Source organism: Pan troglodytes, chromosome 20 (genome assembly GCF_028858775.2).
Source record: "Pan troglodytes isolate AG18354 chromosome 20, NHGRI_mPanTro3-v2.0_pri, whole genome shotgun sequence".
Classification (NCBI taxonomy): domain Eukaryota; kingdom Metazoa; phylum Chordata; class Mammalia; order Primates; family Hominidae; genus Pan; species Pan troglodytes.
Window position 1 is genome coordinate 4,400,327 of NC_072418.2, and position 22,687 is coordinate 4,423,013.

Genomic DNA, 22,687 nt, shown 5'->3' on the forward strand with positions numbered 1-22,687 from the left:
GGGAGGGGGCGGGGCCTGCGCTGGTGGCGCGGGCGGGGGAGGAGACACGGCCTAGCGCCCGAGTGGGGGCCGTTGGTTGGTGCGCGGCTGAAGGGTGTGGCGCGAGCAGCGTCGTTGGTTGGCCGGCGGCGGGCCGGGACGGGCATGGCCCTGCTGCTGTGCCTGGTGAGCCTGACGGCGGCGCTGGCCCACGGCTGTCTGCACTGCCACAGCAACTTCTCCAAGAAGTTCTCCTTCTACCGCCACCATGTGAACTTCAAGTCCTGGTGGGTGGGCGACATCCCCGTGTCAGGGGCGCTGCTCACCGACTGGAACGACGACACGATGAAGGAGCTGCACCTGGCCATCCCCGCCAAGATCAGTGAGTGCCGGAGCCCAGCCCAGTCCGGACTACCCCCCAGCGAGACCCCGGGGCAGGCCGGTCACCTGGCTTCTCTTCCCGCCCGCAGCCCGGGAGAAGCTGGACCAAGTGGCGACAGCAGTGTACCAGATGATGGATCAGCTCTACCAGGGGAAGATGTACTTCCCCGGTAAGGGGCGCGAAACCGAGGCGGGGCCCCCCAACCCCGGGACACCCCGCCCACCGCCTGAGCCTGACCTTCTCCTGCCTCGACTCCTCAGGGTATTTCCCCAACGAGCTGCGAAACATCTTCCGGGAGCAGGTGCACCTCATCCAGAACGCCATCATCGAAAGTGAGCAAATAAGGCTTCAGAGGAGGGAGGTGTTGCCCAGAGCCTCGGAGACCCACGGGGCTTGGCTGAGGCTGGAGTGATGTGAACAGGGCACCTGGCACCAGGCAGCTGGGGAGGAGGGCAGCTCTCCAGGGAGGGACCCAGCCCAGCACCTGAAGGATCAATGCCATCACCCCACGGGGACCTCCCCTAAGTAGCCCCCAGAGGCGCTGGGAGTGTTGCCACCGCCCTCCCCTGAAGTTTGCTCCATCCCACGCTGGGGGTCAACCTGGGGACCCCTTTCCTCCGGGCCATGGACACACACATACATGAAAACCAGGTGAGCCTGGGCCCCAGTGCCGAGGGACAGGCCCTGAGGCTTTGGAGGGTTGGGAGGAGGCAGGACTGGGGACAAGGCTGGGCCTGGTAAGATGGCGCTGTCCTGCCCTCCCACAGGCCGCATCGACTGTCAGCACCGCTGTGGTAAGCAAGGCTCCGTCCAGGCTGAGGGGCGCGCCGGTGGCAGCTCGGGGCCCTGGAGGCCGAGGGGAGCCCTGGCGGCTCTCGTGTGTTTCAGGCATCTTCCAGTACGAGACCATCTCCTGCAACAACTGCACAGACTCGCACGTCACCTGCTTTGGCTATAACTGCGAGTAGGGCTCAGGCATCACACCCACCCGTGCCAGGGCCCTACTGTCCCTGGGGTCCCAGGCTCTCCTTGGAGGGGGCTCCCCGCCTTCCACCTGGCCGTCATCGGGGTAGGGCGGGGCCGTGGGTTCAGGGGCGCACCACTTCCAAGCCTGTGTCCCACAGGTCCTCGGCGCAGTGGAAGTCAGCTGTCCAGGGCCTCCTGAACTACATGTGAGTGGGGTCTTTGGGTGGCAGCAAGCTCACCTGGGCCTGGGAGGGAACAGTGGCCACGGCCACTCGGCCTCCTGAGTCCAAACCCACTGTCTTTGTAGAAATAACTGGCACAAGTAAGTCCCCTCCTCAAACCAACACAGGCAGTGTGTGTATGTGAGCACCTCGTGGGTGAGTATGTGTGGGGCACAGGCTGGCTCCCTCAGCTCCCACGTCCTAGAGGGGCTCCCGAGGAGGTGGAACCTCAACCCAGCTCTGCGCAGGAGGCGGCTGCAGTCCTTTTCTCCCTCAAAGGTCTCCGACCCTCAGCTGGAGGCGGGCGTCTTTCCTAAAGGGTCCCCATAGGGTCTGGTTCCACCCCATCCCAGGTCTGTGGTCAGAGCCTGGGAGGGTTCCCTACGATGGTTAGGGGTGCCCCATGGAGGGGCTGACTGCCCCACATTGCCTTTCAGACAGGACACGAGCATGAGGTAAGGCCTCCCTGACCTGGACTTCAGGGGGAGGGGGTAAAGGGAGAGAGGAGGGGGGCTGGGGGTCCTCTAGATCAGTGGGGGCACTGCAGGTGGGGCTCTCCCTGTACCTGGGACACCTGCTGGATGTCACCTCTGCAACCACACCCATGTGGTGGTTTCATGAACAAACCACGCTCCTCTGCCTTCTTCTGGCCTGGGACACACACAGCCACCCCAGCCTTGTGAGTGACCCAGAGAAGGGAGGCCTCGGGAGAAAGGGTGCTCCTAAGCCAACACCAGCGTGCCGCGGCCTGCACACCCTTCTGAAATCCCAGGCACGAGGGTGTCATGGATGTGGCCACACATAGGACCACACGTCCCAGCTGGGAGGAGAGGCCTGGGGCCCCCAGGGAGGGAGGCAGGGGGTGGGGGACATGGAGAGCTGAGGCAGCCTCGTCTCCCCGCAGCCTGGTATCGCCAGCCTTAAGGTGTCTGGAGCCCCCACACTTGGCCAACCTGACCTTGGAAGATGCTGCTGAGTGTCTCAAGCAGCACTGACAGCAGCTGGGCCTGCCCCAGGGCAACGTGGGGGCGGAGACTCAGCTGGACAGCCCCTGCCTGTCCCTCTGGAGCTGGGCTGCTGCTGCCTCAGGACCCCCCCTCCAACTCCGGACAGAGCTGAGCTGGCCAGGGCCAGGAGGGCGGGAGGGAGGGAATGGGGGTGGGCTGTGCACAGCATCAGCGCCTGGGCAGGTCCGCAGAGCTGCGGGATGTGATTAAAGTCCCTGATGTTTCTCTTTGCAGAAGAGTTCTTGTCGGGGCAGGGGGAGGCCTCTAGGGGCTGGAGGTGGGCTTCTGGGGAGGCCTAAAGGTCCCAGACAGAGCAGGGCAGGTCCTGGCCTTGGGTCCACAGCCATGGGGGACTGACTTGGAGCCACACTCACAGGGCCTCAGGGAGTGTCCCCGGACTCCTAGGTGTGGGGCCGTGGCCCACCTGAGCGCACATGGGTAGGCTCACACAAGCCCACAGAGCGCCTGGGTTCTTCCACCCAAAGCGAGGCCACAGTGTGGTTGAGACCAGGGCCAGCACTAGTGCGTTTAGGTGTTGCAGTCACTTACGTCAGACCCGAGCCAAGGAACGCAGGAACCATGGGCTGTCTCATCTGTGGCAGTGACAGGCGTGGCATCATGGCCAGAGTCGGGGCCACGACGGCCTGACTCTGGCTGACGGGGCCTGACACACAGGAGGGAGGGAGTCGTGTTCCATCTGTGCAGGGGCGCAGCTCCAAGTCCCATTCTCACTCGGGCGACCTCAGCCCAGCAGTCTCCTTGCTTCCTCGAGCGTCCCTTTGCTCCGGCATTGGGGCGGCTGCAGGACACCGGCGAGAACATCCTCGAGCACACTGTTGCTGCCACCATGGGTCCCACACACTGTCTTGTGGCTGCCTCAGGCTCCCGTCACGGGAGGGGTGCACGGGCACATTTGCTGAGGTCAGGAACGGCGTGTGGGAAGGTCACTGAGCGCCTCCCAGGCTCCCTGGGACATGGGAGCCACATGCATGTTGGGGGAGAATGTGGTAGTGGCCACTGGGGACAGCGTCAGGAGTGATGGCGCTGGGTCCTGGCTGTGAAGGATGCTTCTTTCGAGGCCGGCAAGCGTGTTTAGGTAACGGCAAAGAGGCTCGCGGCAGGTGCTTTCAAGGCATGGTTTTCTAGAAAGGACGCTGGTGTGGGCTGGGGCTGGGGTCCCGTCTGTGCTGCTCTGAGCCCCCTGACATCCAACGCCCGCCACCACGGCCGCGTCTTGGGTTAGAGTGGACAGGGGCTTCCCTTCACTGACCCAGCGTCACCTTGCTCGAGGCTCCCGTCTTCTAGGTGTAAGGCTGGTGTAAAGGAGGCAAATTCACCCAGGGGTGGGGTGGCTGCTCTTCCGCGGTTCTCAATTCTGGATCTGCCCCTGCCCCGGGGGCTCCTGGGGAAGGGGAGGGAAAGCAGGCACCTGCTCCCCTGCACGGCCTTGGGTGGAGATGCTGGGGACCGAGGCCACCACGGGGTGGGGGATTCCCTGGCCTGTGACTGCCCGAGCCCCAGGCCTGGAGACCGAGGCCCCCTCCCAAGGGCCCGTGAGCTGAGGTGCAGAGGCTCCAGTCCTGCAGCGCCGCATGACCCAGGCCAGGCAGAAGACCCATGTGGAAATGCCTGTTTTACAACTTTATTGGATCATCTTGACACAAAATCATGACAGCAGCGTGATATGTCTCTCTCTTTATACGGGAATGTCAATAGCAAATACATTCTTATGTAACACATCATACAATTTCAAATCCTGGAATCACTGCATGGGATTCTGTAATGGATTACATGCTAAAGTGACAGTTTTCATCCAAAGGAAAAGATAAAATGTCATTATCTCTGAAGAAGGGTCAGTCCTGTGCCCACGTTGGCCGTGGGGAGTGAGCGGAGTCTCCTTGCCCTGCCTGGTGGGGGCTCTGCCTGTGAGGTGGCTCTCACAGGTCCTGCCCAAGGGCACTGGGCACACTCCTTCAACACAGAACAGCCCAGGTCCGCTGCTTCCAGGCCCTGCCCGGGCCTTCCTAAGGGTGCTGGGAAGGATGTGGGGAAACCTTGGTGCGCACAGTGGCAAGCAGGGGATGCGGACCACACACGCCCACCCCAAACCCAAGCCGAGATGCACTTCTGCTGACCAGGAAGACGGGTGGCAGAGAGGCCTCAACCCACCCCGTCCACGGTTCTGACTGCAACCTCTCTTTGGCGTCCCTGGCCCCGCCCTGCCCACAGCCTGGCTGGCGCGTGGCCTGGGATCCCAAGACCCAGCCACCAGCCCACGAGCACACTGACGATGGACAACGCCTGGCAAGACCGCTTTCCCACTGTGGGTTCTGGGAGAGAAAACCTTGGCGACAGCGGCCCTTCCTTCCCCTCCCCCGGACGCAACCGTCAGGACCTTTGGGTCAAAAGCAGGCGACCCCAGAGGACGCCACGTCAGCCCCGCCCTGTCCACCAAGTGCCCCTCACGTGGTGCCCATCAGGCCCTGGCCCAGGACAGGAGCCCCTGAAGCCACATTCAAGGACTCGGCCCCCAGCGCGGGGCAGGGCACAGACCCAGGTGGGGGAGTCCCTTGCTGGTTTGGGGGCGAGAAGGGGACTTCTTGCCAAAGAGAATGGGAAGAGTCACAGTAAAAAAGGATGGTCAGATAATTCAACGCAACAAATGACCTCGGATGTCTACACGGCGGACAACATGGAGTTAAATTAACACTCAGGCTTGGGTACAGTACACACGACCGAGGAGAGGCGAGACACGTCAGGGCTGCGGTCCCTGGGTACGTGCTCCGCGGGGTGGTGCGGGGCTCGCAGGCAGCTCTCAACACTTGGCCAGCGTCGCCTTCATCTCTTCTAACAAGTTGCTCAGTAGCGTGGAGTCACTGCACTTCCCGTCGACTGAGACAGAGTTCTCACCCTGTGTAAGGAAAAAGATGGATATTTTTAAAAGTGTGTGCAGGGGCTAGGCACGGTGGCTCAAGTCTGTAATCCCAGCATTCTGGGAGGCCAAGGTGGGTGGATCACCTGAGGTCAGGAGTTCAAAACCAGCCTGGTCAACACGGTGAAACCCTGTCTCTACTAAAAATACAAAAAATGGCCGGGTGCGGTGGCTCACACCTGTAATCCCAGCACTTTAGGAGGCTGAGGCAGGCAGATCACGAGGTCAGGATATTGAGACCATCCTGGCTAACACAGTGAAACCCCGTCTCTACTAAAAATATAAAAAATTAGCCAGGCAGGGTGGTGGGTGCCTGTAGTCCCAGCTACTCGGGAGGCTGAGGCAGGAGAATGGCGTGAACCTGGGAGGTGGACCTTGCAGTGAGCCAAGATCGCGCCACTGCACTCCAGCCTGGGCGACACAGTGAGACTCTGTCTCAAAAAATAAATAAATAAATAAATAAATAAATAAAATAAAAATAAAAAATGTGCCGGGCATGGTGGCAGGACACCTGTAATCCCAGCTACTTGGGAGGCTGAAGCAGGAGACTCTCTTGAACCCAGGGGGTGGAGGTTGCATGTGAGTTGAGATCATTCCACCACACTCCAGCCTGGGCAACAAGAGCAAAACTCCATCTCAAAAATAAATAAATAAATAAAAGTACATGCAGGCCAGGCCGGATGGCTCATGTCTGTGGTCCCAGCTATGTGGGAGGCTGAGGCGGGAGGGTCGCTTGAGCCCAGGAGGGTGAAGTTGCAGTGAGCCGTGTTTGCACCACTGCACACCAGCCTGGGCGATAAGAGTGAGATCCTACCTCAAAAAAATTAAAAAACAAAAAAACACTATGTGCAAATATTGCCTCGCAGCTGTATGTGTTGTCCTTTTAATTTTGCGAATTTGCTAATTATTAAAAAAAAAATGGGAAGGGCTCGGGTGAGGGAGCAGCCCACGGCACCTGGGTCTCCCGTGGGAGGGGCTCCAGCCTACATAGAAGTGGGAGCCGGCACCTGAGGGCCCTGAGGCAGCCAGAGGCAGCCGGGGATGAAGACCAGAATCCGAAGAGCTCCTGAGCTAGCAGACAGTTGAGCACTGTCTGTCCTTCCGCCCTCCTGCCACTGGGCCCCTGAAGTGACTGTGGAAGAAGCCAGTGGAGTGGGGTAACCAGAGCCCCCAGAGAGGGAGGTACGCGGGGAAAGCCACCCCGTGAGGCTGCTCACGATCTGCTAGGCTCACCCCATGCTGCGGATCCTGTTCCAAAGAGCAACCGAAGGCACTGAGTCCAGAGGCCGCTGCCGGGTCCCAAGGCCAGGGACAAGAGGCAGCACTGACAGGAGAGGCTGGGCAGGTGGTGGTGCACTTGGGGCCACAGTCCCCAGAAGGCAGGGGGGACTTGCAGCTGGGACCTGACCACCCACGTCCTCCACAGGATGAAACAAGGCCCAGAGGCTCACAGCACTCCACGGAAAACGACCAGGAGAATCCACTCATACAGAGAGGCCCTCGGCAGACCCCAGTGCCAAGACCCCAGTGCCAAGGCACCAACACCAAGACACCAGTGCTAAGGCACTAATGGCAAGGCCGTCAGTAGACCCCAATGCCAAGATCACATCAGCCAGATGCCAACACCAAGCCACCAATGCCAAGGCCATCGGTAGACCAAACACCAAGACACTAACACCCAGACCCTAATGCTGAAGCACCAATGCCAAGACCCCACGCTCAAGACCCCAACACCAAGGCCGTGAGCAGACACCAACACCAAGACACCAACACCCAGACCCCAACGCCGAGGCACCAACTCCAAGACACCAACACCCAGACCCCAACGCCAAGACACCAACACTCAGACTCCAACACTGAGACACCAACGCCAAGACCGCAACACCGAGACACCAACACTGAGACTCTAACACCGAGATGCCAAAACCCAGACCCCAACACCGAGGCACCAACTCCAAGACACCAACACCCAGACCCCAACGCCAAGACACCAACACTCAGACACCAACACCCAGACCCCAACGCCGAGACCGCAACACCGAGACGCCAACACCCAGACCCCAATGCCAAGGCACCAACTCCAAGACGCCAACACCCAGACCCCAATGCCGAGGCATCAACTCTAAGATGCCAACACCCAGACCCCAACGCCAAGACACCAATGCCCAGACCCCAACACCAAGACCCCAACACCAAGACACCAACGCCCAGACCCCAATGCCAAGACACCAACACCCAGACCCCAACGCCAAGACACCAACGCCAAGGCCATTGGCAGAAACCAACACGAAGACCCCAACGTGCAGACCCCAACACCAAGGCCTTCAGCGTACCAAGGTGGACGGACACTAGGACTCTCTGACACAAGTTTTTTTTGTTTTTTTTTTTTGGAGTCTCACTCTGTTGCCCAGGCTAGAGTACAGTGGCACAATCAGGGCTCACCGTAGCCTTGAACTCCTGGGCTCAAGAGATCCTCCCACTCCAGCCTCCCAAACAGCAGGGACTACAGGCTCACTGTACTAATTTCTTAGTACTGGCTAATTTTTTAAATTTTTTGTAGACCTGGGGTCTTGCCATGTTCCCAGGCTGGTCTTGACCTCCAGGGCTCAAGCGATCCTCCTGCCTCAGCCTCCCAAGTAGCTGGGACCACAGTCACACACCACCATGCCCAGCTGGCCTAAGCTTTAAAGTAGCTGTTAGGAAAATGCTCCAACAGATCACCAGGGCATCAGCAAAGACATGGAAGATACAAGAAGGGCCCAGTGGGAATTTCAGACCTGAAAAATAAGACCCTCCCTGTGTGGGCTCAATGGCAGAACAGCTAGGACGAGGCAGAGTGGTGAGCTTGGCAAGAGAGCAACAGCCATGAACCCATCTGAATACGGCCTCTGGGGCATGAGGGGCAGCAGCCCAGGCTGGGGAGGTGTTGGGAGCAGGCCCCCCCAAATCTGGCCATAAACTGACCCCAAAACTGGCCATAAACAAAATCTCTGCAGCACCGTGACATGTTCATAATGGCCCTAACGCCCACGCTGGAAGGTTGTGGGTTGACGGGAATGAGGGCAAGGAACACCTGGCTGGCCCAGGGTGGAAAACCACTTAAAGGCATTCTTAAGCCACAAACAATAGCATGAGCGAGCTGTGTCTTCAGGGCGTGTTCCTGCTGCAGTTAACTAGCCCAACCTATTCCTTTAATTCGGCCCATCCATTCGCTTCCCGTAGGGGATACTTTTAGTTAATCGAATATCTATAGAAACAATGCTAATGACTGGCTTGCTGTTAATGAATATGTGGGTAAATCTCTGTTCAGGGCTCTCAGCTCTGAAGACTGTGAGACCCCTGATTTCCCACTTCACACCTCTGTATTTCTGTGTGAGTGTCTTTAATTCCTCTAGCGCCACTGGGTTAGGGTCTCCCTGACCAAGCTGGTCTCAGCAGGGAGGAAGCGTGCAGCACCCAAAAAGCAGCAACAGATCAGCTCCAGCCGCCTCAGGCCCAGCAGAATGGCTGCCGTCAGCCGGGCGCGGGGGCTCATGCTTCTAATACCAGCACTTTGGGAGTCTGAGGCAGGCGGATCAGGAGTTTGAGACCAGCCTGACCAACATGGTGAAACCCCGGAAACCCCGCCTCTACTAAAGAGACAAAAAGATTATCCAGGCATGGTGGTGGGCACCTGTAATCCCAACTACTCAGGAGGCTGAGGCAGGAGAATCGCTTGAACCCGGGAGGAGCTTGCAGTGAGCTGAGATCGCACCACTGCACTCCAGCCTGGGCGACAAAGCGAGACTCCGTCTCAAAAAAAAAGAATGGCTGCTGTCAGCACGATGACGACAGGTGAAGAAACAGGGCCTCCTGCACGGCAGCAGGCAGGAAACAAAGTGCAGCGCTGGGGAAGACAGTCTGGCAGCTCCTCCAAACCTCAAACGTGGCATTACCACAGGACCCAGCAATCACACTCCCGGGTGTATATTCAAAACAAATGGGCTCACTCCTGCAATCCCAGCACTTTGGGAGGCCGAGGCAGGCAGATCACCCGAGGTCAGGAGTTCCACATCAGTCTGGCCAACCTGGCAAAACCCCATCTCTACTAAAAATACAAAAATTAGTGGGGCGAGGTGGCATGTGCCTGTAATCCCAACTACTCAGGTGGCTGAGGCAGGAGAACTGCTTGAACCTGGGAGGCGGAGGTTGTGGTGAGCCCTTGGCTCCACTGCACTGTAGCCTGGGTAACAGAACAAGACTCTGTTTCCAAAACAAAAAAATAAAAAAAAACAAAAGTACTGAAGGCAGGGACTCCAACAGTTATTTGTTTAACAACAATGTTGATAGCAGCACAATTCACAACAGCCAGAAGGTGGGAGCAGCGATGGATGAGTGGACACACAGCATGGTCCATCCGCACAACAAAATATGATTCTGCTGTGAAAAGGAAGGGAATCCTGACAGAGGCTGCAATGTGGATGCACCTTAAGGACATGAGGCAGAATAAGAGCAGCCAGACACAGAAGGATACATTCCGTGTGGTTCCACTCCTAGGAGGTCCCTAGAGCCATCAGATTCACAAAGACACAAAGTAGAATACATGGTGCCAGGGGCTGGGGAGGCAACGGGGAGTGAGTGTTTCATGGGAGGCAGTGAATCAGGAGAAAACTGAACATTAGGAATGAAAAGAACAGCAATGACAGGCCGGACGCAGTGGCTCACACCTGTAATCCCAGCACTTTGGGAGGCCGAGGCAGACAGATCATGAGGTCAGAAGATTGAGACCATCCTGGCTCACATGGTGAAACCCTGTCTCTACTAAAAATACAAAAAATTAGCCGGACGTGGTGGCGGGCGCCTGTATTCCCAGCTACTGCGGAGGCTGAGGCAGAAAGGCATGAGCCCGGGAGGCGGAGCTTGCAGTGAGCCGAGACCGCGCCACTGCAGTCCAGCCTGGGCGACAGAGTGAGACTCCATCTCAAAAAAAAAAAAAACAAAGCAAGGGTATCAAAACCACAACAGACCTCTAGGAACGCAATGCTGAGTAGTGAACATGAGCCAGAAGAAGGCGGAGAAGCAAAAGAAACACGTGCAAGCTGGAAATCCTCAGTACGCTCCCAGAGGGCGCTGGAACCAAACCGGACATCAAGAAAAACTGGTTGTTTGAAAAGTGCAATAAAGGCCGGGCACGGTGGCTCACGCCTGTAATCCCAGCACTTTGGGAGGCCGAGGCGGGCAGATCATGAGGTCAGGAGATTGAGACCATCCTGGCTAACACAGTGAAACCCTGTCTCTACTAAAAATACAAAAAATTAGCCAGGCGTGGTGGCGGGTGCTTGTAGTCCCAGCTACTCGGGAGGCTGAGGCAGGAGAATGGCATGAACCGGGGAGGCGGAGCTTGCAGTGAGCTGAGACTGCGCCACTGCACTCCAGCCTGGGCGACAGAGCGAGACTCCGTCTCAAAAAAAAAAAAAAGAAAAGTGCAATAAAATGGATAAACCTCTACCCAGGAGAACCAGGAAAAAAGAGACACAAACCGTGACCATCAGAACGGAAAGTGACCCAGTATCATCACAAGGAGCAGCGCGAATACGGCACGCACCGCCACGCGCCAACTCAGTGACCGATGATTCCTTACGCTAATTCTTTGAAAAGTACAAAACTACCAAACTCACCCAACATGAACGGTAACTTGGGGATTCCTACAACTGTTAAAACAAAAAACTGAGTTTGTAGCTAAAAGCCTGCAGAAAAGGAACTCCCCAGGCCCGATGGTTTTCTGGTGAATTCTGTATACACATTTCTTTCTAAGGAAGAAATGCCACTCATCACACAGTCTGCCCCGAAACAGAGAGGACACACTCTCCTGCATGTCTGATGAAGCCACTGGATGACAAAACCAAAGAAGCCACCAGAAAAGAAAACTAAAGACCCAACTCCTCATATACAGACACAAAAGCCCTCAACAAAATATTCACACACTGCGTTTGGCAGTCGACACACTGCGAAGACAACCACCCTGCAGTACTCAGGAGAGGGAGGCCCGGAGCGGAGGGAGCGAGGAGTCATTCTAGAAGCGCAGCAGTGAGAGGTGGAGAGTCTGACCCCAGGGCCTTGGCTGCCTTGTGCACAGGGGTGGGGTGGTGGGCAGGAGTGCAGTGGGAGTGGGGCCCCTGGAGCCATGTGTCAGCCTGCGGTGAGCAGCGCAGCAGGAGGCGGAAGCCCTGTCTTGCTGAGGGAGAGTCTGTGCTGCTGAGTGGGGCTGGCACAGGTGAGGGGCTCATGGCAGCAGTGCTGCCATCACTGTCCTTGAGCCCTCTAAGTCCCAAAGCTCGCCTCTGGGGATGAAGGCCTGGGCATGACCCCAGGAGAGGCGGCAGGAGCCAGGGTGTGCACAGCAGCCCGAGGCTCACCTTTTTCACCAGGAGGCAGACATGGTGGCCCTGGATGGAGCGGCTGTACATGGAGGCGCAGGAGTCCACTCGCTCCACAACTGCAACAGAGCGGGCAGTGTTAGGCTTCCCGGACATTGCGTGGCTGCAGCCCCACCCCCAGAGCAGGGGCCACCTTCTTGGGCTGCCCTTGGCCACAGCTTCAGGAGGCCTGTAGGAGCAGGGTGTGGCCCTGAAAGGCCTGGGGTGTGGGGAATGCAGCCCCCGCACCAGCTCCCAGGCCTCGGGGCCACCAGCCACCCGGGATCCCAAAGGGTGTGAGTTTGGGTGGGAGGGCCACAGGCCCGGCTCCAACAGGAAGGGACAGCTGCCGCGTGCGTGAAAGCCCCGTGCAATCCATCAGCCCCTCACTCTCCTTACCAGAAAAATGGTGGTGAAAACAGATCTTCGCCAGAAGATTCTGGAAGGACATCCGAATGCCATCGACTTTGATTGAGCTCATGCTCAAGTCCCCAGACTCCAGCAACTTAGCAAAGGCGTCACTGTGGGAGGGACAGGGAGGCTGACTGCGGTGGGGCCAGGCTCCTCAGGCTTCCTGGCACAGAGGCCAACAAAACCTGCCACACACGCCGCGCCTGGACACCCTCCTGTGTGTCTGGGCCGGGAGGTCTTGGGGGTCCTGGAAGGTGTGGCTCATTTTCATGTGCGGAAGCCATCAAACCCAGAAACTGACAATGACTTGTCTTTAAAGAGGTCACAGAGGTGCCTGAAGCCATGGGATGGGCCCTCCTCCGACAAGGACGGATGTCCTATAGGAAGGGACTGGGGGGATAGGCTAGGATGCAGGCACGCAGAGGACGGCCTGTGAGGACTCAGGGGGCAGGGGGTGCCGCACGCCAAGCCGTGCTGAGGAGAGGCTTCAGGAGGAGCCCGCCCTACTGGCTCCTTGGCCTCACCCCTCCAGCCTTCAGGACTTCCAGGAGCCTGGACCTCTATGGGTGACGCTGACTGGCCTGTGGCTTCAACTGCATGGCCCCGGCTGGCGCAGACACCAGGCAGCCTGACCTGCACCAGTCACGAGCCAGCGCCTCCAAATCCGTCTCTAAAGTCCTGCCCAGAAGCCTCAGTCCCCGGGGCACAGGTGTCTGCAAGGTAGAGGGGAGGCGGAGGGGGTTCGGGGACATAGGGGAGTGGGCCTGGGCCCCACCTGTAGCAGGGAGTGGTGATCAAGTAGGAGCTGCAGCTGAAGTGCAGCCTGAAGTCCAGCTTCTCGTGGGTCGCACCCTCGTCATTCTGCGGTGGAGTGAAGGTGGTGCAGTTGAGTGGGGAGTCGGGCCCAGCTCAGGGCTCAGGGCTCCCCAGGCAGGTGGCCCACTTCCCCTAGGGACACCTGGACACCCACTGCGATGGGGCAGGAGGAGCCCCTGCCTGCAGAGTCGGCTCCTCAACGCCAAGTGGAGCCCTGCATACCTTGGCAATGAAGGACAGGGTCCCCTTGAGCTTCTGCGCCATGACGATGCTCTGGATGGTGAACACATACTGGGCTTCGTTGGAGACGCCTGGCGGGGGCGAGAGGGAGTAGGGCCTGAGACGCAGCGGGGGCTCAGCATGGGTGGGGCCTCCAGGTCTGTCCTCAGTCCCAAGTCCTCTGTGGCTGATTAGGAAACTGAGCTCAGCCCCCAAGAGAGCACCAGGGGACAGGAGCAGAAACAAGAGGCTACTGGTGTCCCTAATTTGGCCTGGACTTGGTCCCATCCCTGTTTCAGAGGGCAGACTTGGCCACTGGAACCGTGGAACCCAAGAAGGCCCCAGAATCCAGCCCCCAGCCCAACCCTTGGGACTCTAGCCAGGTACATCCGAGGCCATCGCGCTTCTCAGAGAGCTGTGGCGAGACCCCGACACTCAGGAGGTACTGAGGTGCAGCCTGGGGACAAAGGGGACATGGGGAGGAAGCAACAAGAACCAGCGGATCCGGGCAGTCACCAGCTGCCACTGCGCTCCCACAGTCCCCAGGAGAGGCCGTGAGTGGGGCAGGGCTCACCTGGGGGCAGCTGGAAAGGCACGGGGACGCCATCGTGGACAGAGGAGCCCTGCGGCCGGGCCATCCTGGCATTGAGTGAGTCCAGCACGCTGAGCTCCATGCCCTTGAGGATGCTGCTGCTCCTGTTCTCCAGCACGATGGCCACAGTGACCTGGCTGTCCTCCTGCAGACTGCCCCGGATGTCACAGGTCTGCAGGGCATGGCCAGTGTTAGCAGGGCAGGCGGGCCCGCCACAGGGAACAGGCACAGCCACCTGTCTCTTAAGGACCACAGAGGCAGCAGGGGTCCCACAGGCACAGGAAGGCACGGAGAGGGGCGCCCCCTAGCCGCAGCCCAAGCGCCTCCTATGGCTGCTCTTTGAGTGCATGGCGGGGACCCTCCTGCCAGTCCAAGTCTCAGGGCATGTCTCCAACCTTACCCCAAGCCAGAGGTGCTGCCCAAGCAACGCCAGGGATCACAGGCCCTGGGTATACCAACATCCGGGAGCTGTGGGGGCTGCCCGGGTTCCACGCGATCCCATGCCAAAGAGTGTGGGCTGGCCCACCCTGCCCCCGGGAGCGGCTGCCACTCACCATTTTAACATAGGAATTTTCAGCGAGGAGGGAGTAGCTGGACTCAGGCTGGAAATAGAAAAGGCGCATCAGCCTTGGGGGCCCCGAGCTCCGTCTCAACGAAGACTCCAGTACGGCCCAATACCCCAGGTTGAATGCCACGACTCCAAGAATGCTTGGGGCAAGGGGCTTCAAAGGAGCCAATGAGGGATCCCCGGCTCCCAGGACCACACAGCCCACCACGGGGGTGCCTAACGTGGGGCTGCGGGCCAGGGCCAGTCCCCTGCGCCCGCCAGGCTCGGCTTCTTCTCGAATCTGCTCAGTTCTCTCCCGCATGGAGGCTGCAGGAGTGGGGAGCAGCGCACAGCCCGCCAGGAACCCCGGCGCGGGGCGGGGGCGCTGAAGTACCCCTCACCGGGAGCTGCTCCTCCTCTGGCGCGCCATTCTGCACCGGCTCCCCCGCCGCCTCCTCGCTGCCTGGAGGCTGCTTCTTGGACTTCTTCTTGCCTTTGGTCCGCTCCTCCTTCTCCTTCCTGTGCTGCTTCTTCTTAGGCTTGGGAGATTTCTGGAGCAAGAGGAGGGTCGGCTTCAGTGCCCAGGCTGCTCCAGCACGCCCCCATCACAGTGTGAGGTCAGGATCACAGCAGGGCTGCTCAGGCTGAGGGTCCCACGTGCCTGGGTGGGATGGCAGGACCAGCCACGCCTCAGGCCTACCGGGACAAGCTCAGGCCAGACCAGGCCCAGCAGAGGCTGGGGCCGTCTCTGGTTGGCGGCAAGCGCCAAAGCAGCCCGGGGAACGGTCCCCACCGACCAGGGAGCCATGCAGGGCAAACCAGTGAGGACACCACACTTGACGCAGCAACCCCACGCCCATGTGCACATCCGAGAGGGAACACACACATCCACGCGCACTGCACAGATGTTCAAAGCGGCACACTGTGTCACCACAAAGGGGAAGCGGCCCAAGTGGCTATCAACAGATGAGTGGGTCAGCACAGTGTGGCCCATCCGCGGAGGAACGGGGTCAGCAGAGGGTGACCTGTCCACGCACTGGAACATGACCCGGCCACGAACAGGAACCAGGCTCTGACCCAAGCCATAGTGTGGATGCACCTTGAGGACATCACACTCAGTGAGACGCCACACACAAAAGACCACACGGTGTATGACCCCATTTCTATGAAATGTCCAGGACACACTGATCCAGAGACAGGAAGGGGATGCGTGGGTGCCAGGGCAGGGAAGGGAGTGAGAAGTAACGGCTGGTGGGAATGGAGCTTCTTTAGGGGTCATGGAAAGTTCTGGAACTAGACAGAGGTGATGATGGTTGCACAACTCTGTGAATATACAGAAAACCACTGTATACATACTTCAAATGAATAAACTCTATGAGACTTATGAACCATGTGTGAATAAGAAGGTTATTAAAAAAACAAAAGACCACAACCACAACAAAAGGCCCGTGAGAACGCCAACACAAATGCGAGAGCAGGGCTGCCCTGGGACCTGGGTGGCGGAAGCTGTGTCCGGCCCCACGTTGGGGTGCTGGGGCTCATGCAGCCCTCCACAGCCCCTGGGGGAGTGACAGCCTCACCTTGTCCTGGTCTTGCCCCTCGGCGTCGTCCTCCTCGCCCTGCACCTCCGTCTTGGCGTCCTCACACTCGTCCTTCGGGGTAGTGACAGTGTTCACACTGAGCTCCCCCTGCAGGAAGCCAGGGCTTGGGGCTCATGCTGGGCAATGAGGGGCCCCACTCCACTGCACCCCAGACAGCCTCCATGCCACACACCCTCAGCTCGCCCTCATGCCTGCCTGAGAGGCCACAGTGCCCTCTGAGTGACAGGGAGCCTGTGGGCACAGAGGCCCTGGCTGTCCTCCCCTTCCCCTGGCCCCTGCTTGGCCCACTGGGACCCGGGAGCGTGACCCCAGCTCCACTCAGTGCTGGGTCCCACAGGTGCACGGTGCTGACCGCGAGAGCACAGGGCCTCAGGAGACCCAGGGCTCTTCCCTGAGTGCCAGGTATGACCTCTGCAGACACCGAGGCTGGCACTGGCCAGCTGCCAGTCTCTTACCGTGGATGGAACGGGGGCGGGGGTGGGGGCGGGGGCAGGCGGTGGGGTGGTAGACAGCCAGAAGTCCAGGTCCTCAGCCTGAAACCACAAGACAGGCTGTCAGCAAACGCAGTGCATGGTCCTGGGAAGAGGGGACGGGGACAGCAGGGCAAAGGAGGCCCCAGCTGCCCTCGCTGCCCCCAGGGTCCTAGACTAGCTGGGCCTTGCAGAGCCTGGGAATCCAGGAGCTGATGGCGATGTCCTCAGCCAGCCCTGCTGGCTCTGGCTTTCGCTGCCAGAAGAGGGCCGGGGACAAAGCTGTGGGTGGGTGTGTGCCATTCCAGTAGTCAGAAGGCCCGTGGCGGCCCATATGTCTTATGTCTGCCTGGGCCACCTGACGTGGGTGTGGACAGGCTCCCAGGCCCTGCAAACACACGCTCCTTTGAAAAACCCATTTCTTTCTCCATGTGAAAATCTGCACATAGACACTGCAGAAACGGTTCTGGAGCTGCACGTGAGGGTGGCGTCTGGACCACGCCAAGCTCTGACCATGTCCCCCCAACACAGGTGAGGACACGGCTCACCCATGGGATCGTTGGGTCCTCCTCAGTCTCCCCTGACACAAGTGCACAGTCAGCTCCCCTCAGAAGCCACATGTCCTCACTCCGCCGGGGCACAGGGCGAGGCGGCTGGCACTCGCTGCCTGACTCAGACTCACAGCCATTTCCCCTGAACTCACCGCTGTCTCCTGGGAGTTCACGGCAAGGGAGGGGAATGGAGAAGGCCGCCGCCCTGGGCACTAGCCTTACCTTCTTCTCCTTCTCCTTCTTCTTCTCCTTGTCTCTCTCTTTCTGTTTGTGCTTTTTCTCTTTCTTCTTGGGTTTCTTGCTCTTCTTTTCTACCATGGGAACATCTTTCTCGGGGGATTTTGAGGTCTCGGTGTTTCTGTGTTTCTGAATAGGCAGTTTCTCGCTGTCGGCTAAGGGCCTGGAGGAGGAATGACCGGGCCACACATCAGCACCACTGGCCACCCCCCAGGACCACTCAGTACATGCCGTGTCCAAGCATGTGGCAGTGCGGGACCTGCTCCTCCAGCCCCTGGCCCCAGCCATGGCCCAACATAGATCTACTCAACACAGCCTGCTGGAGGCTCTCATGGGAGGGTCTGTGGTGGCCACACTCTGCCCTGTCAAGGCATGGAGACCTCCCAAGCACCCCAGGCCTGGAGACTTCAGAGTCCACACTTAAGAGTCTTGGTTGGGAGGGCCAGCCAAGAGCAGTGCAGTGAGGACGTGGTCTGGGGAAGGCCTGCCCGCACCCCACCCCAGCCTGCCCACCCTGCAGAGCCCGGCCCCGCCCACACCCCACCCCAGCCTGCCCACCCTGCAGAGCCCGGCCCCGCCCGGAAGGGAGGACAAGAGGAAGGGAAGCAACCACATGTGGCCTCCACCCTCACCCTGAACCCATGTGGACTCACTTATCCAGGTCAATATCCAGAGCCCTGTAGGGGTCGTTGGGGTCTTTGTCATCCTCGTCGCTGGGCAGAGCATTCTGACAGGAAGAGAGGAACCCCATCACTGGAACCCGCCCTTGTGGCCTGGTGGAACGCCATCTATCTGGGACGCAGTGGGACTGCCTGAGACAACCGCGGCCACGCCCATGCGGGCCACACGCACAGGTGGGCAGTGACGTGGCTCCACCAGAGGCTCCGCTCAGCGTCTAGGCACTAAGGGCGGCTGGGCCCCAGGACGCAGCCGACCTGCATCTGCCTCTGAAGCTGCTGGCCCCGGGGCGGTGCATCGGGACGTGTGCTCGAGGACAGAGAGGCCTCTCCTCCTATGCTCTCTGGGGTGGGGCCTCATCCCAGCCACCAACAAAGACCATGGGGAGAGGCCACTGTGCATGGCCCCAGGACACACACATGCGGAAAGATAGACATCCTAGGACCGGGCCCTCCAGCGAGGCTGACCTCAGGCATCTCCTCTGTGACGATGTCCACCTGCTGGGCAGGGGCGATGTCCTCGTCGCTCTCCGTGGGCAGCGAGCTGTGGCGGCGCTTGCCCTTCTTCTCCTTCTCCTTCCTCTTTTTCCTCCTCTTGTCCTTCTCCAGCTTCTGCCGGTGCCGCCGCTCCTCCTCCAGCTTCACATACTGATCCGACATGGGCAGCCCTGCAGGCCGGCAGCGGGCAGGCACTCAGCACCGCGCCCCAGGGGCTCACGGGGAGGGTGGCGGGAGCACCCCACGGCCCATGTGACAAATGCGGCGCCGACACACCGGAGACACTTGCCTGGAACCTTCAAGGGGACGGAGAGGTCAATCTGCACCACGGGAATGTGCTCCACGCCCGGGGTGTCCTGGTACCGCTGCAAAGGCAACACCCAGGCATTACCGGTGCACCGAGGGGTGACACACGTGCAGGACAAGCCTCAGGGATGCAGGGAGCGTGACACGGCCCCAACATCCTAAGGAGCTGGGGTCCTGCCAGAGCCCTGGGCCGCGAGGAGCGCCGTGAGCGAGCGCATCCCAAGGACCCGACTCTTAAAGACAGTGAGGACTGGAAAGCTTGTCACACGAGTGACCCCACAGGCCGATGAGCATAGAGAAGCAAATCCTCGTTCACTTTTTCTACGTGAATATTCTGTTTTCTCCTCAAATGAGAAAAGTAATGCAGCCTCAAGCCCAGAGTGAGGCAGCAGGTTGCCCACGACCATGGGGTCAGGGCTGGACAGCAGCTGGGCTGCCAGGCGCAGGGAACAGGGCCCCCCGGCTGGAGGCTCGAATGAATGGGGCCCACAGGGAGGCGCCTGCCCCTCAAAGGCTCTGCACAGTCACCATGTGGCCCCAGCTCCATTCCCAGGATCTTCCTGAGGGAACCCGAAACTCAGATGGATGCCGCGGGGCTCGGGTGGTGAGGGTAGAGGGTGCTGAGGGACAGGCACCCGGGGACGGGCCTCACCTTCTGTGGCGATGGCGAGCTCTTGATGTAGAAGGGGTTGTTGGCCTGCTCCTGCTTCCGGGCCTCTCGGCGCTGTGGGACACAGCTTGGCATGAGCCCGAGAGAAGCGGGCAGGATACCCCTCTGTGGACGTCCACCACCAGCCACCCAGCTGGGGAAGGCTGGATCTCTGGCTATTTTCACTACTGAGCTTTTACTAACAGGGAAACCAAGGCCCGCAATTGGGAAGAGCACGTATTGGGGAAAAGGAATCGCTAACCCTCTGGGAGGCAGGGACGCCCATGCCTCCACTGCCAGGGTCAGGGCCAGGACCCACGGAGGCCGTTGACCTGCCTCAAAGACTCCCTGGGACAGGAGGGAGGAAGCGAGGGCCCGCCAGGGGCAGCCAGCAGCTCACCCGAGCCAGCTCTTCCTCGTCTGCCTCGGACGGCCGGTGCTTGGGGCGCCGCTGCTCCTCCTCGTGGAAGACGGCCCTGGGCCTCTCGTCCTCTGACTCGCTGTCCGAGAGTGGCTCATTGATCCAGGCGTCCAGGTCCAGGCTGCGCCGGACAGGAGGGTCACACAAGGCAGTGTGTGACCGAGCACGCGCCTGCAGGCGTCCACCCTGAGCAGGCTCACCATGTGCCTGGCCATGTGATACCCCAAACAGTGGTGCCTGCCACCCACACAGAGCCAGCGAGGCAGGTGTCACTGCCCCTTAAGAGGACGCAGGGACCCAGGAAGACTGCGGCAGGGTCACAGTGGGGCCCCCACGGCAGGCTCAGGCTGCCTCAGAGCTTTATGGCAAGGGTGGGAGCAGGCCCACTTCGCAGGGAGCATCCCCAGGCAGAAGCCAGATCCCAGAACCAGCGAGAGCCCTGGTGAGTCCGTGTGAGGGATATACCCGCCTGAGGCCTCCAATCAGCCCCACACCCTCCTGGCTGTTCAGGGGTGCAGGAGCCCCCGCTGTGCCACCAGGCATCAAGGGACCATGTCAGGGCCATGGTTGCAATGCCCCCACCCCCGTATCCTTACCCTTCGGGGACTGGAACCTTCTTCTGGGCCTTGGGGGCCACTGGGTTCAGCTCCCCAGCAAAGAGAGCGCTGACCTCCTCTGCCACAGGCACGTCCTTGGCCTGAAGCTTCTGGATGTGCTTGACCAGCTGCAGGATGCAGGACGCCTGCGGGGGACACAGGGGTCACTGCTGGCACCTGCCCAGAAGGCCACTTGGCCACCTTGAGGGACACGGGGTGGCTCAGCCCCTGGCACAGTGACGTGTGGGCCCCCTGGTACAGCCACATAGCCACAGAGAGCCCAGCCTTCATGCCGTCTCTGTCGTCGTCATCCTCGCCAGGAAGCAGCAGAAACAGACCAGTCCAGAAACAGAACAGAGATGGGGGCACAACAGGGAGCTTTGCCCACTGCAGAAATGCCTCCCATCAGGTCAGTGCCCCGACACCAGAAGCACCACCTCCCTCGGCCCCCGCGGGCTCCCCGCCTCTGTGCTGGCTCCAACTCAGACACAGCCAGGCTGGGCAGCTCCAACAGTGACCATGGGCCAAGGATCATGGCCAGCCCTGAGCTAATGCCACCGCACAGAGGAGCCCGGGGCCACGCCCCATGCAGCCTTGAAGCTGGGTCTCCTCGGCCATTGGACAGGCTGACGCCACTCCCGACCTCTCTCACAGATGGCCAGGTGCGATGGTTCACACCCGTAATCCTTGCACTTTGGGAGGCTGCGGAGTGTGGATCACCTGAGGTCGGAGTTTGAGACCAGCCTGGCCAACAAGGTGAAACTCCGTCTTTACTAAAAATACAAAAATTAGCCGGGCGTGGTGGCGGGTACCTATAATCCCAGCTACTAGAGAGGCTGAGGCAGAAGAATCCCTTGAACCCAGGGGATGGATGTTGTCATGAGCTGAGATCGCACCACTTGACTCCAGCCTGGGCAAAGGAGTGAAACTCCATCTCGAAAAAACAAAACAAAACAAAAAACAAACAGAAAAACAGACACCTGGGAAGTGGTGGGCACCGCCTGGCACAGGTGTACAGTCTGCTCAACCTAGAACCCACGTCACCTGCAGCCACCAGAAAGAGCCACTGCCGGCCCCAGGCTCTCACACCTGCTGTCTCGCCGCATGTGAAACAACCTCTTCCTGTGGCCAGGAGCAGCACCCCCACATACCCAGCACCCCAGAGACCTGCCCCAGTCCTACTGACAGATCCCCCGTCCTGCTGACCTCCAAGTCCCACTGATTAACCCCAAACCCCAGCTGGCACAAGTGGCAACAAAGGAATCTCAGTGAGTGGCTTCGGAAGAGGAAGCGAGGCCCCGTCGACCTGGCCGCCGCTGGACAGAAAGGCACTGAGGGCTCCCTGAGGCTCGGCCCAACATGGAGTGTTGGATCTTACCCGCTCCTGCACCTCCAGGTCTGCGCTCTGCACAAACTGGGGCAGCCGGTCCACCATGAGCTGGGTGACGGCCTGAGCGCCCTCTGCCTCCCCGGCCTGCTCCTTCTGCTGCAGGATGGAGGCGTAGAGCTTGACCACGTTCTGCACGTACACGGCCTGGATGTGGCCTGGCAGCGTGGTGACTCTGGGCCGCAGCATGGCCTCCAGAGTGTGGTGTGGTTCCTGCAGATGCCTGAGGACAGGAAACACTGTGAGCCCCCAGGATGCCAATCCCGGGGCTCCTCTCTAGCAGATGAGGACCTAGGAGGCCTGGGCTTGTCACCAACAAAGTGACTCTGGGCCCTTCCCATTCCCTGAGCGGTCTCCAGGGGCTGAGACACGAAGTAGAAGAAACCACAGGCCGTCAACAGCCCATAACACAAACAAGGCAGAGATGTGGAGATGACAGAGCCACTGAATGGAGGAAAGGTCAGAAGAGGAAAAAGGACAACGGGGTCAACTGTGCAGCTGGCCCTGGGAGGATAAGCAGGATGGGCAGGGAACAGACGGAACCGGGAGACCCTGATCTGTGGGACAGTGGGGCCTAGGGGTGTGCCTCACTGACATCTGACACAATGCCTTGGGACTTGAATATGTTTCTAGTCCACTTTTTTCCCAATAAGAAAATGATAGAAGTGGCCGGGTGTGGTGGCTTACGCCTATAATCCCAGCACTCTGGGAGGCCGAGGCAGGCAGATCACGAGGTCAGGAGTTTGAGACCAGCCTGGCCAACACGGTGAAACCCCATCTCTACTAAAAGTACAGAAAGTGAGGCCGGGCACGGTGGCTAACGCCTG

The 22,687-nt window shown here is 59.7% G+C and overlaps 2 protein-coding genes across 6 annotated transcripts in view; one reads left to right on the forward strand and one right to left on the reverse strand.

Annotated features, from left to right (window-relative positions):
* Window positions 1-11: 11 nt before the first annotated feature.
* Window positions 12-2,776, forward strand: IZUMO4 (IZUMO family member 4). Of its 2 annotated transcripts, XM_063800989.1 has the most exons (10): window positions 12-361; window positions 450-530; window positions 622-693; window positions 1,129-1,155; window positions 1,250-1,325; window positions 1,486-1,533; window positions 1,635-1,649; window positions 1,986-2,003; window positions 2,174-2,227; window positions 2,453-2,776. In XM_063800989.1, exons 1-10 carry the CDS (start codon window positions 145-147, stop codon window positions 2,541-2,543), a joined length of 699 nt encoding a protein of 232 aa, XP_063657059.1. In that variant the 5' UTR covers window positions 12-144; the 3' UTR covers window positions 2,544-2,776. The 2 variants fall into 2 exon arrangements, with proteins under 2 accessions (XP_063657059.1, XP_063657060.1); XM_063800990.1 differs by lacking the exon at window positions 2,174-2,227 and having other exon boundaries at window positions 2,426-2,776.
* Window positions 2,777-4,181: 1,405 nt separating this feature from the next.
* AP3D1 (adaptor related protein complex 3 subunit delta 1) overlaps window positions 4,182-22,687 on the reverse strand; it is a 51,501-nt gene continuing 32,995 nt past the window's right edge. For 2 of the 4 annotated variants that reach the window (XM_054673482.1, XM_063800985.1), the window contains exons 15-32: window positions 21,852-22,083; window positions 20,474-20,619; window positions 19,857-19,998; window positions 19,460-19,531; window positions 18,791-18,866; window positions 18,472-18,671; window positions 17,980-18,053; window positions 17,312-17,489; window positions 16,524-16,601; window positions 16,048-16,119; window positions 14,869-15,018; window positions 14,475-14,522; window positions 13,903-14,092; window positions 13,332-13,420; window positions 13,069-13,154; window positions 12,282-12,403; window positions 11,883-11,962; window positions 4,182-5,466 (exon numbers count right to left, since the gene is read on the reverse strand). In XM_054673482.1, coding sequence (XP_054529457.1) covers window positions 5,371-5,466; window positions 11,883-11,962; window positions 12,282-12,403; window positions 13,069-13,154; window positions 13,332-13,420; window positions 13,903-14,092; window positions 14,475-14,522; window positions 14,869-15,018; window positions 16,048-16,119; window positions 16,524-16,601; window positions 17,312-17,489; window positions 17,980-18,053; window positions 18,472-18,671; window positions 18,791-18,866; window positions 19,460-19,531; window positions 19,857-19,998; window positions 20,474-20,619; window positions 21,852-22,083 — 2,131 coding nt within the window. In that variant the 3' untranslated portion in view covers window positions 4,182-5,370. Of the gene's footprint in view, window positions 5,467-11,882; window positions 11,963-12,281; window positions 12,404-13,068; window positions 13,155-13,331; window positions 13,421-13,902; window positions 14,093-14,474; window positions 14,523-14,868; window positions 15,019-16,047; window positions 16,156-16,523; window positions 16,602-17,311; window positions 17,490-17,979; window positions 18,054-18,471; window positions 18,672-18,790; window positions 18,867-19,459; window positions 19,532-19,856; window positions 19,999-20,473; window positions 20,620-21,851; window positions 22,084-22,687 lie in introns of all 4 variants that reach the window. The other 2 variants (XM_001149847.7, XM_016934626.3) reach the window with 1 other exon arrangement.

Bases quoted from the DNA above. Each gene is read 5' to 3' on its own strand.
- IZUMO4 (XM_063800989.1), top strand. From the start codon at position 145: ATGGCCCTGCTGCTGTGCCTGGTGAGCCTGACGGCGGCGCTGGCCCAC. The intron at 362-449 runs GTGAGTGCCGGA...TCCCGCCCGCAG, and splicing joins GGCCATCCCCGCCAAGATCA to CCCGGGAGAAGCTGGACCAA. The intron at 1,326-1,485 runs GTAGGGCTCAGG...TGTGTCCCACAG, and splicing joins TGCTTTGGCTATAACTGCGA to GTCCTCGGCGCAGTGGAAGT.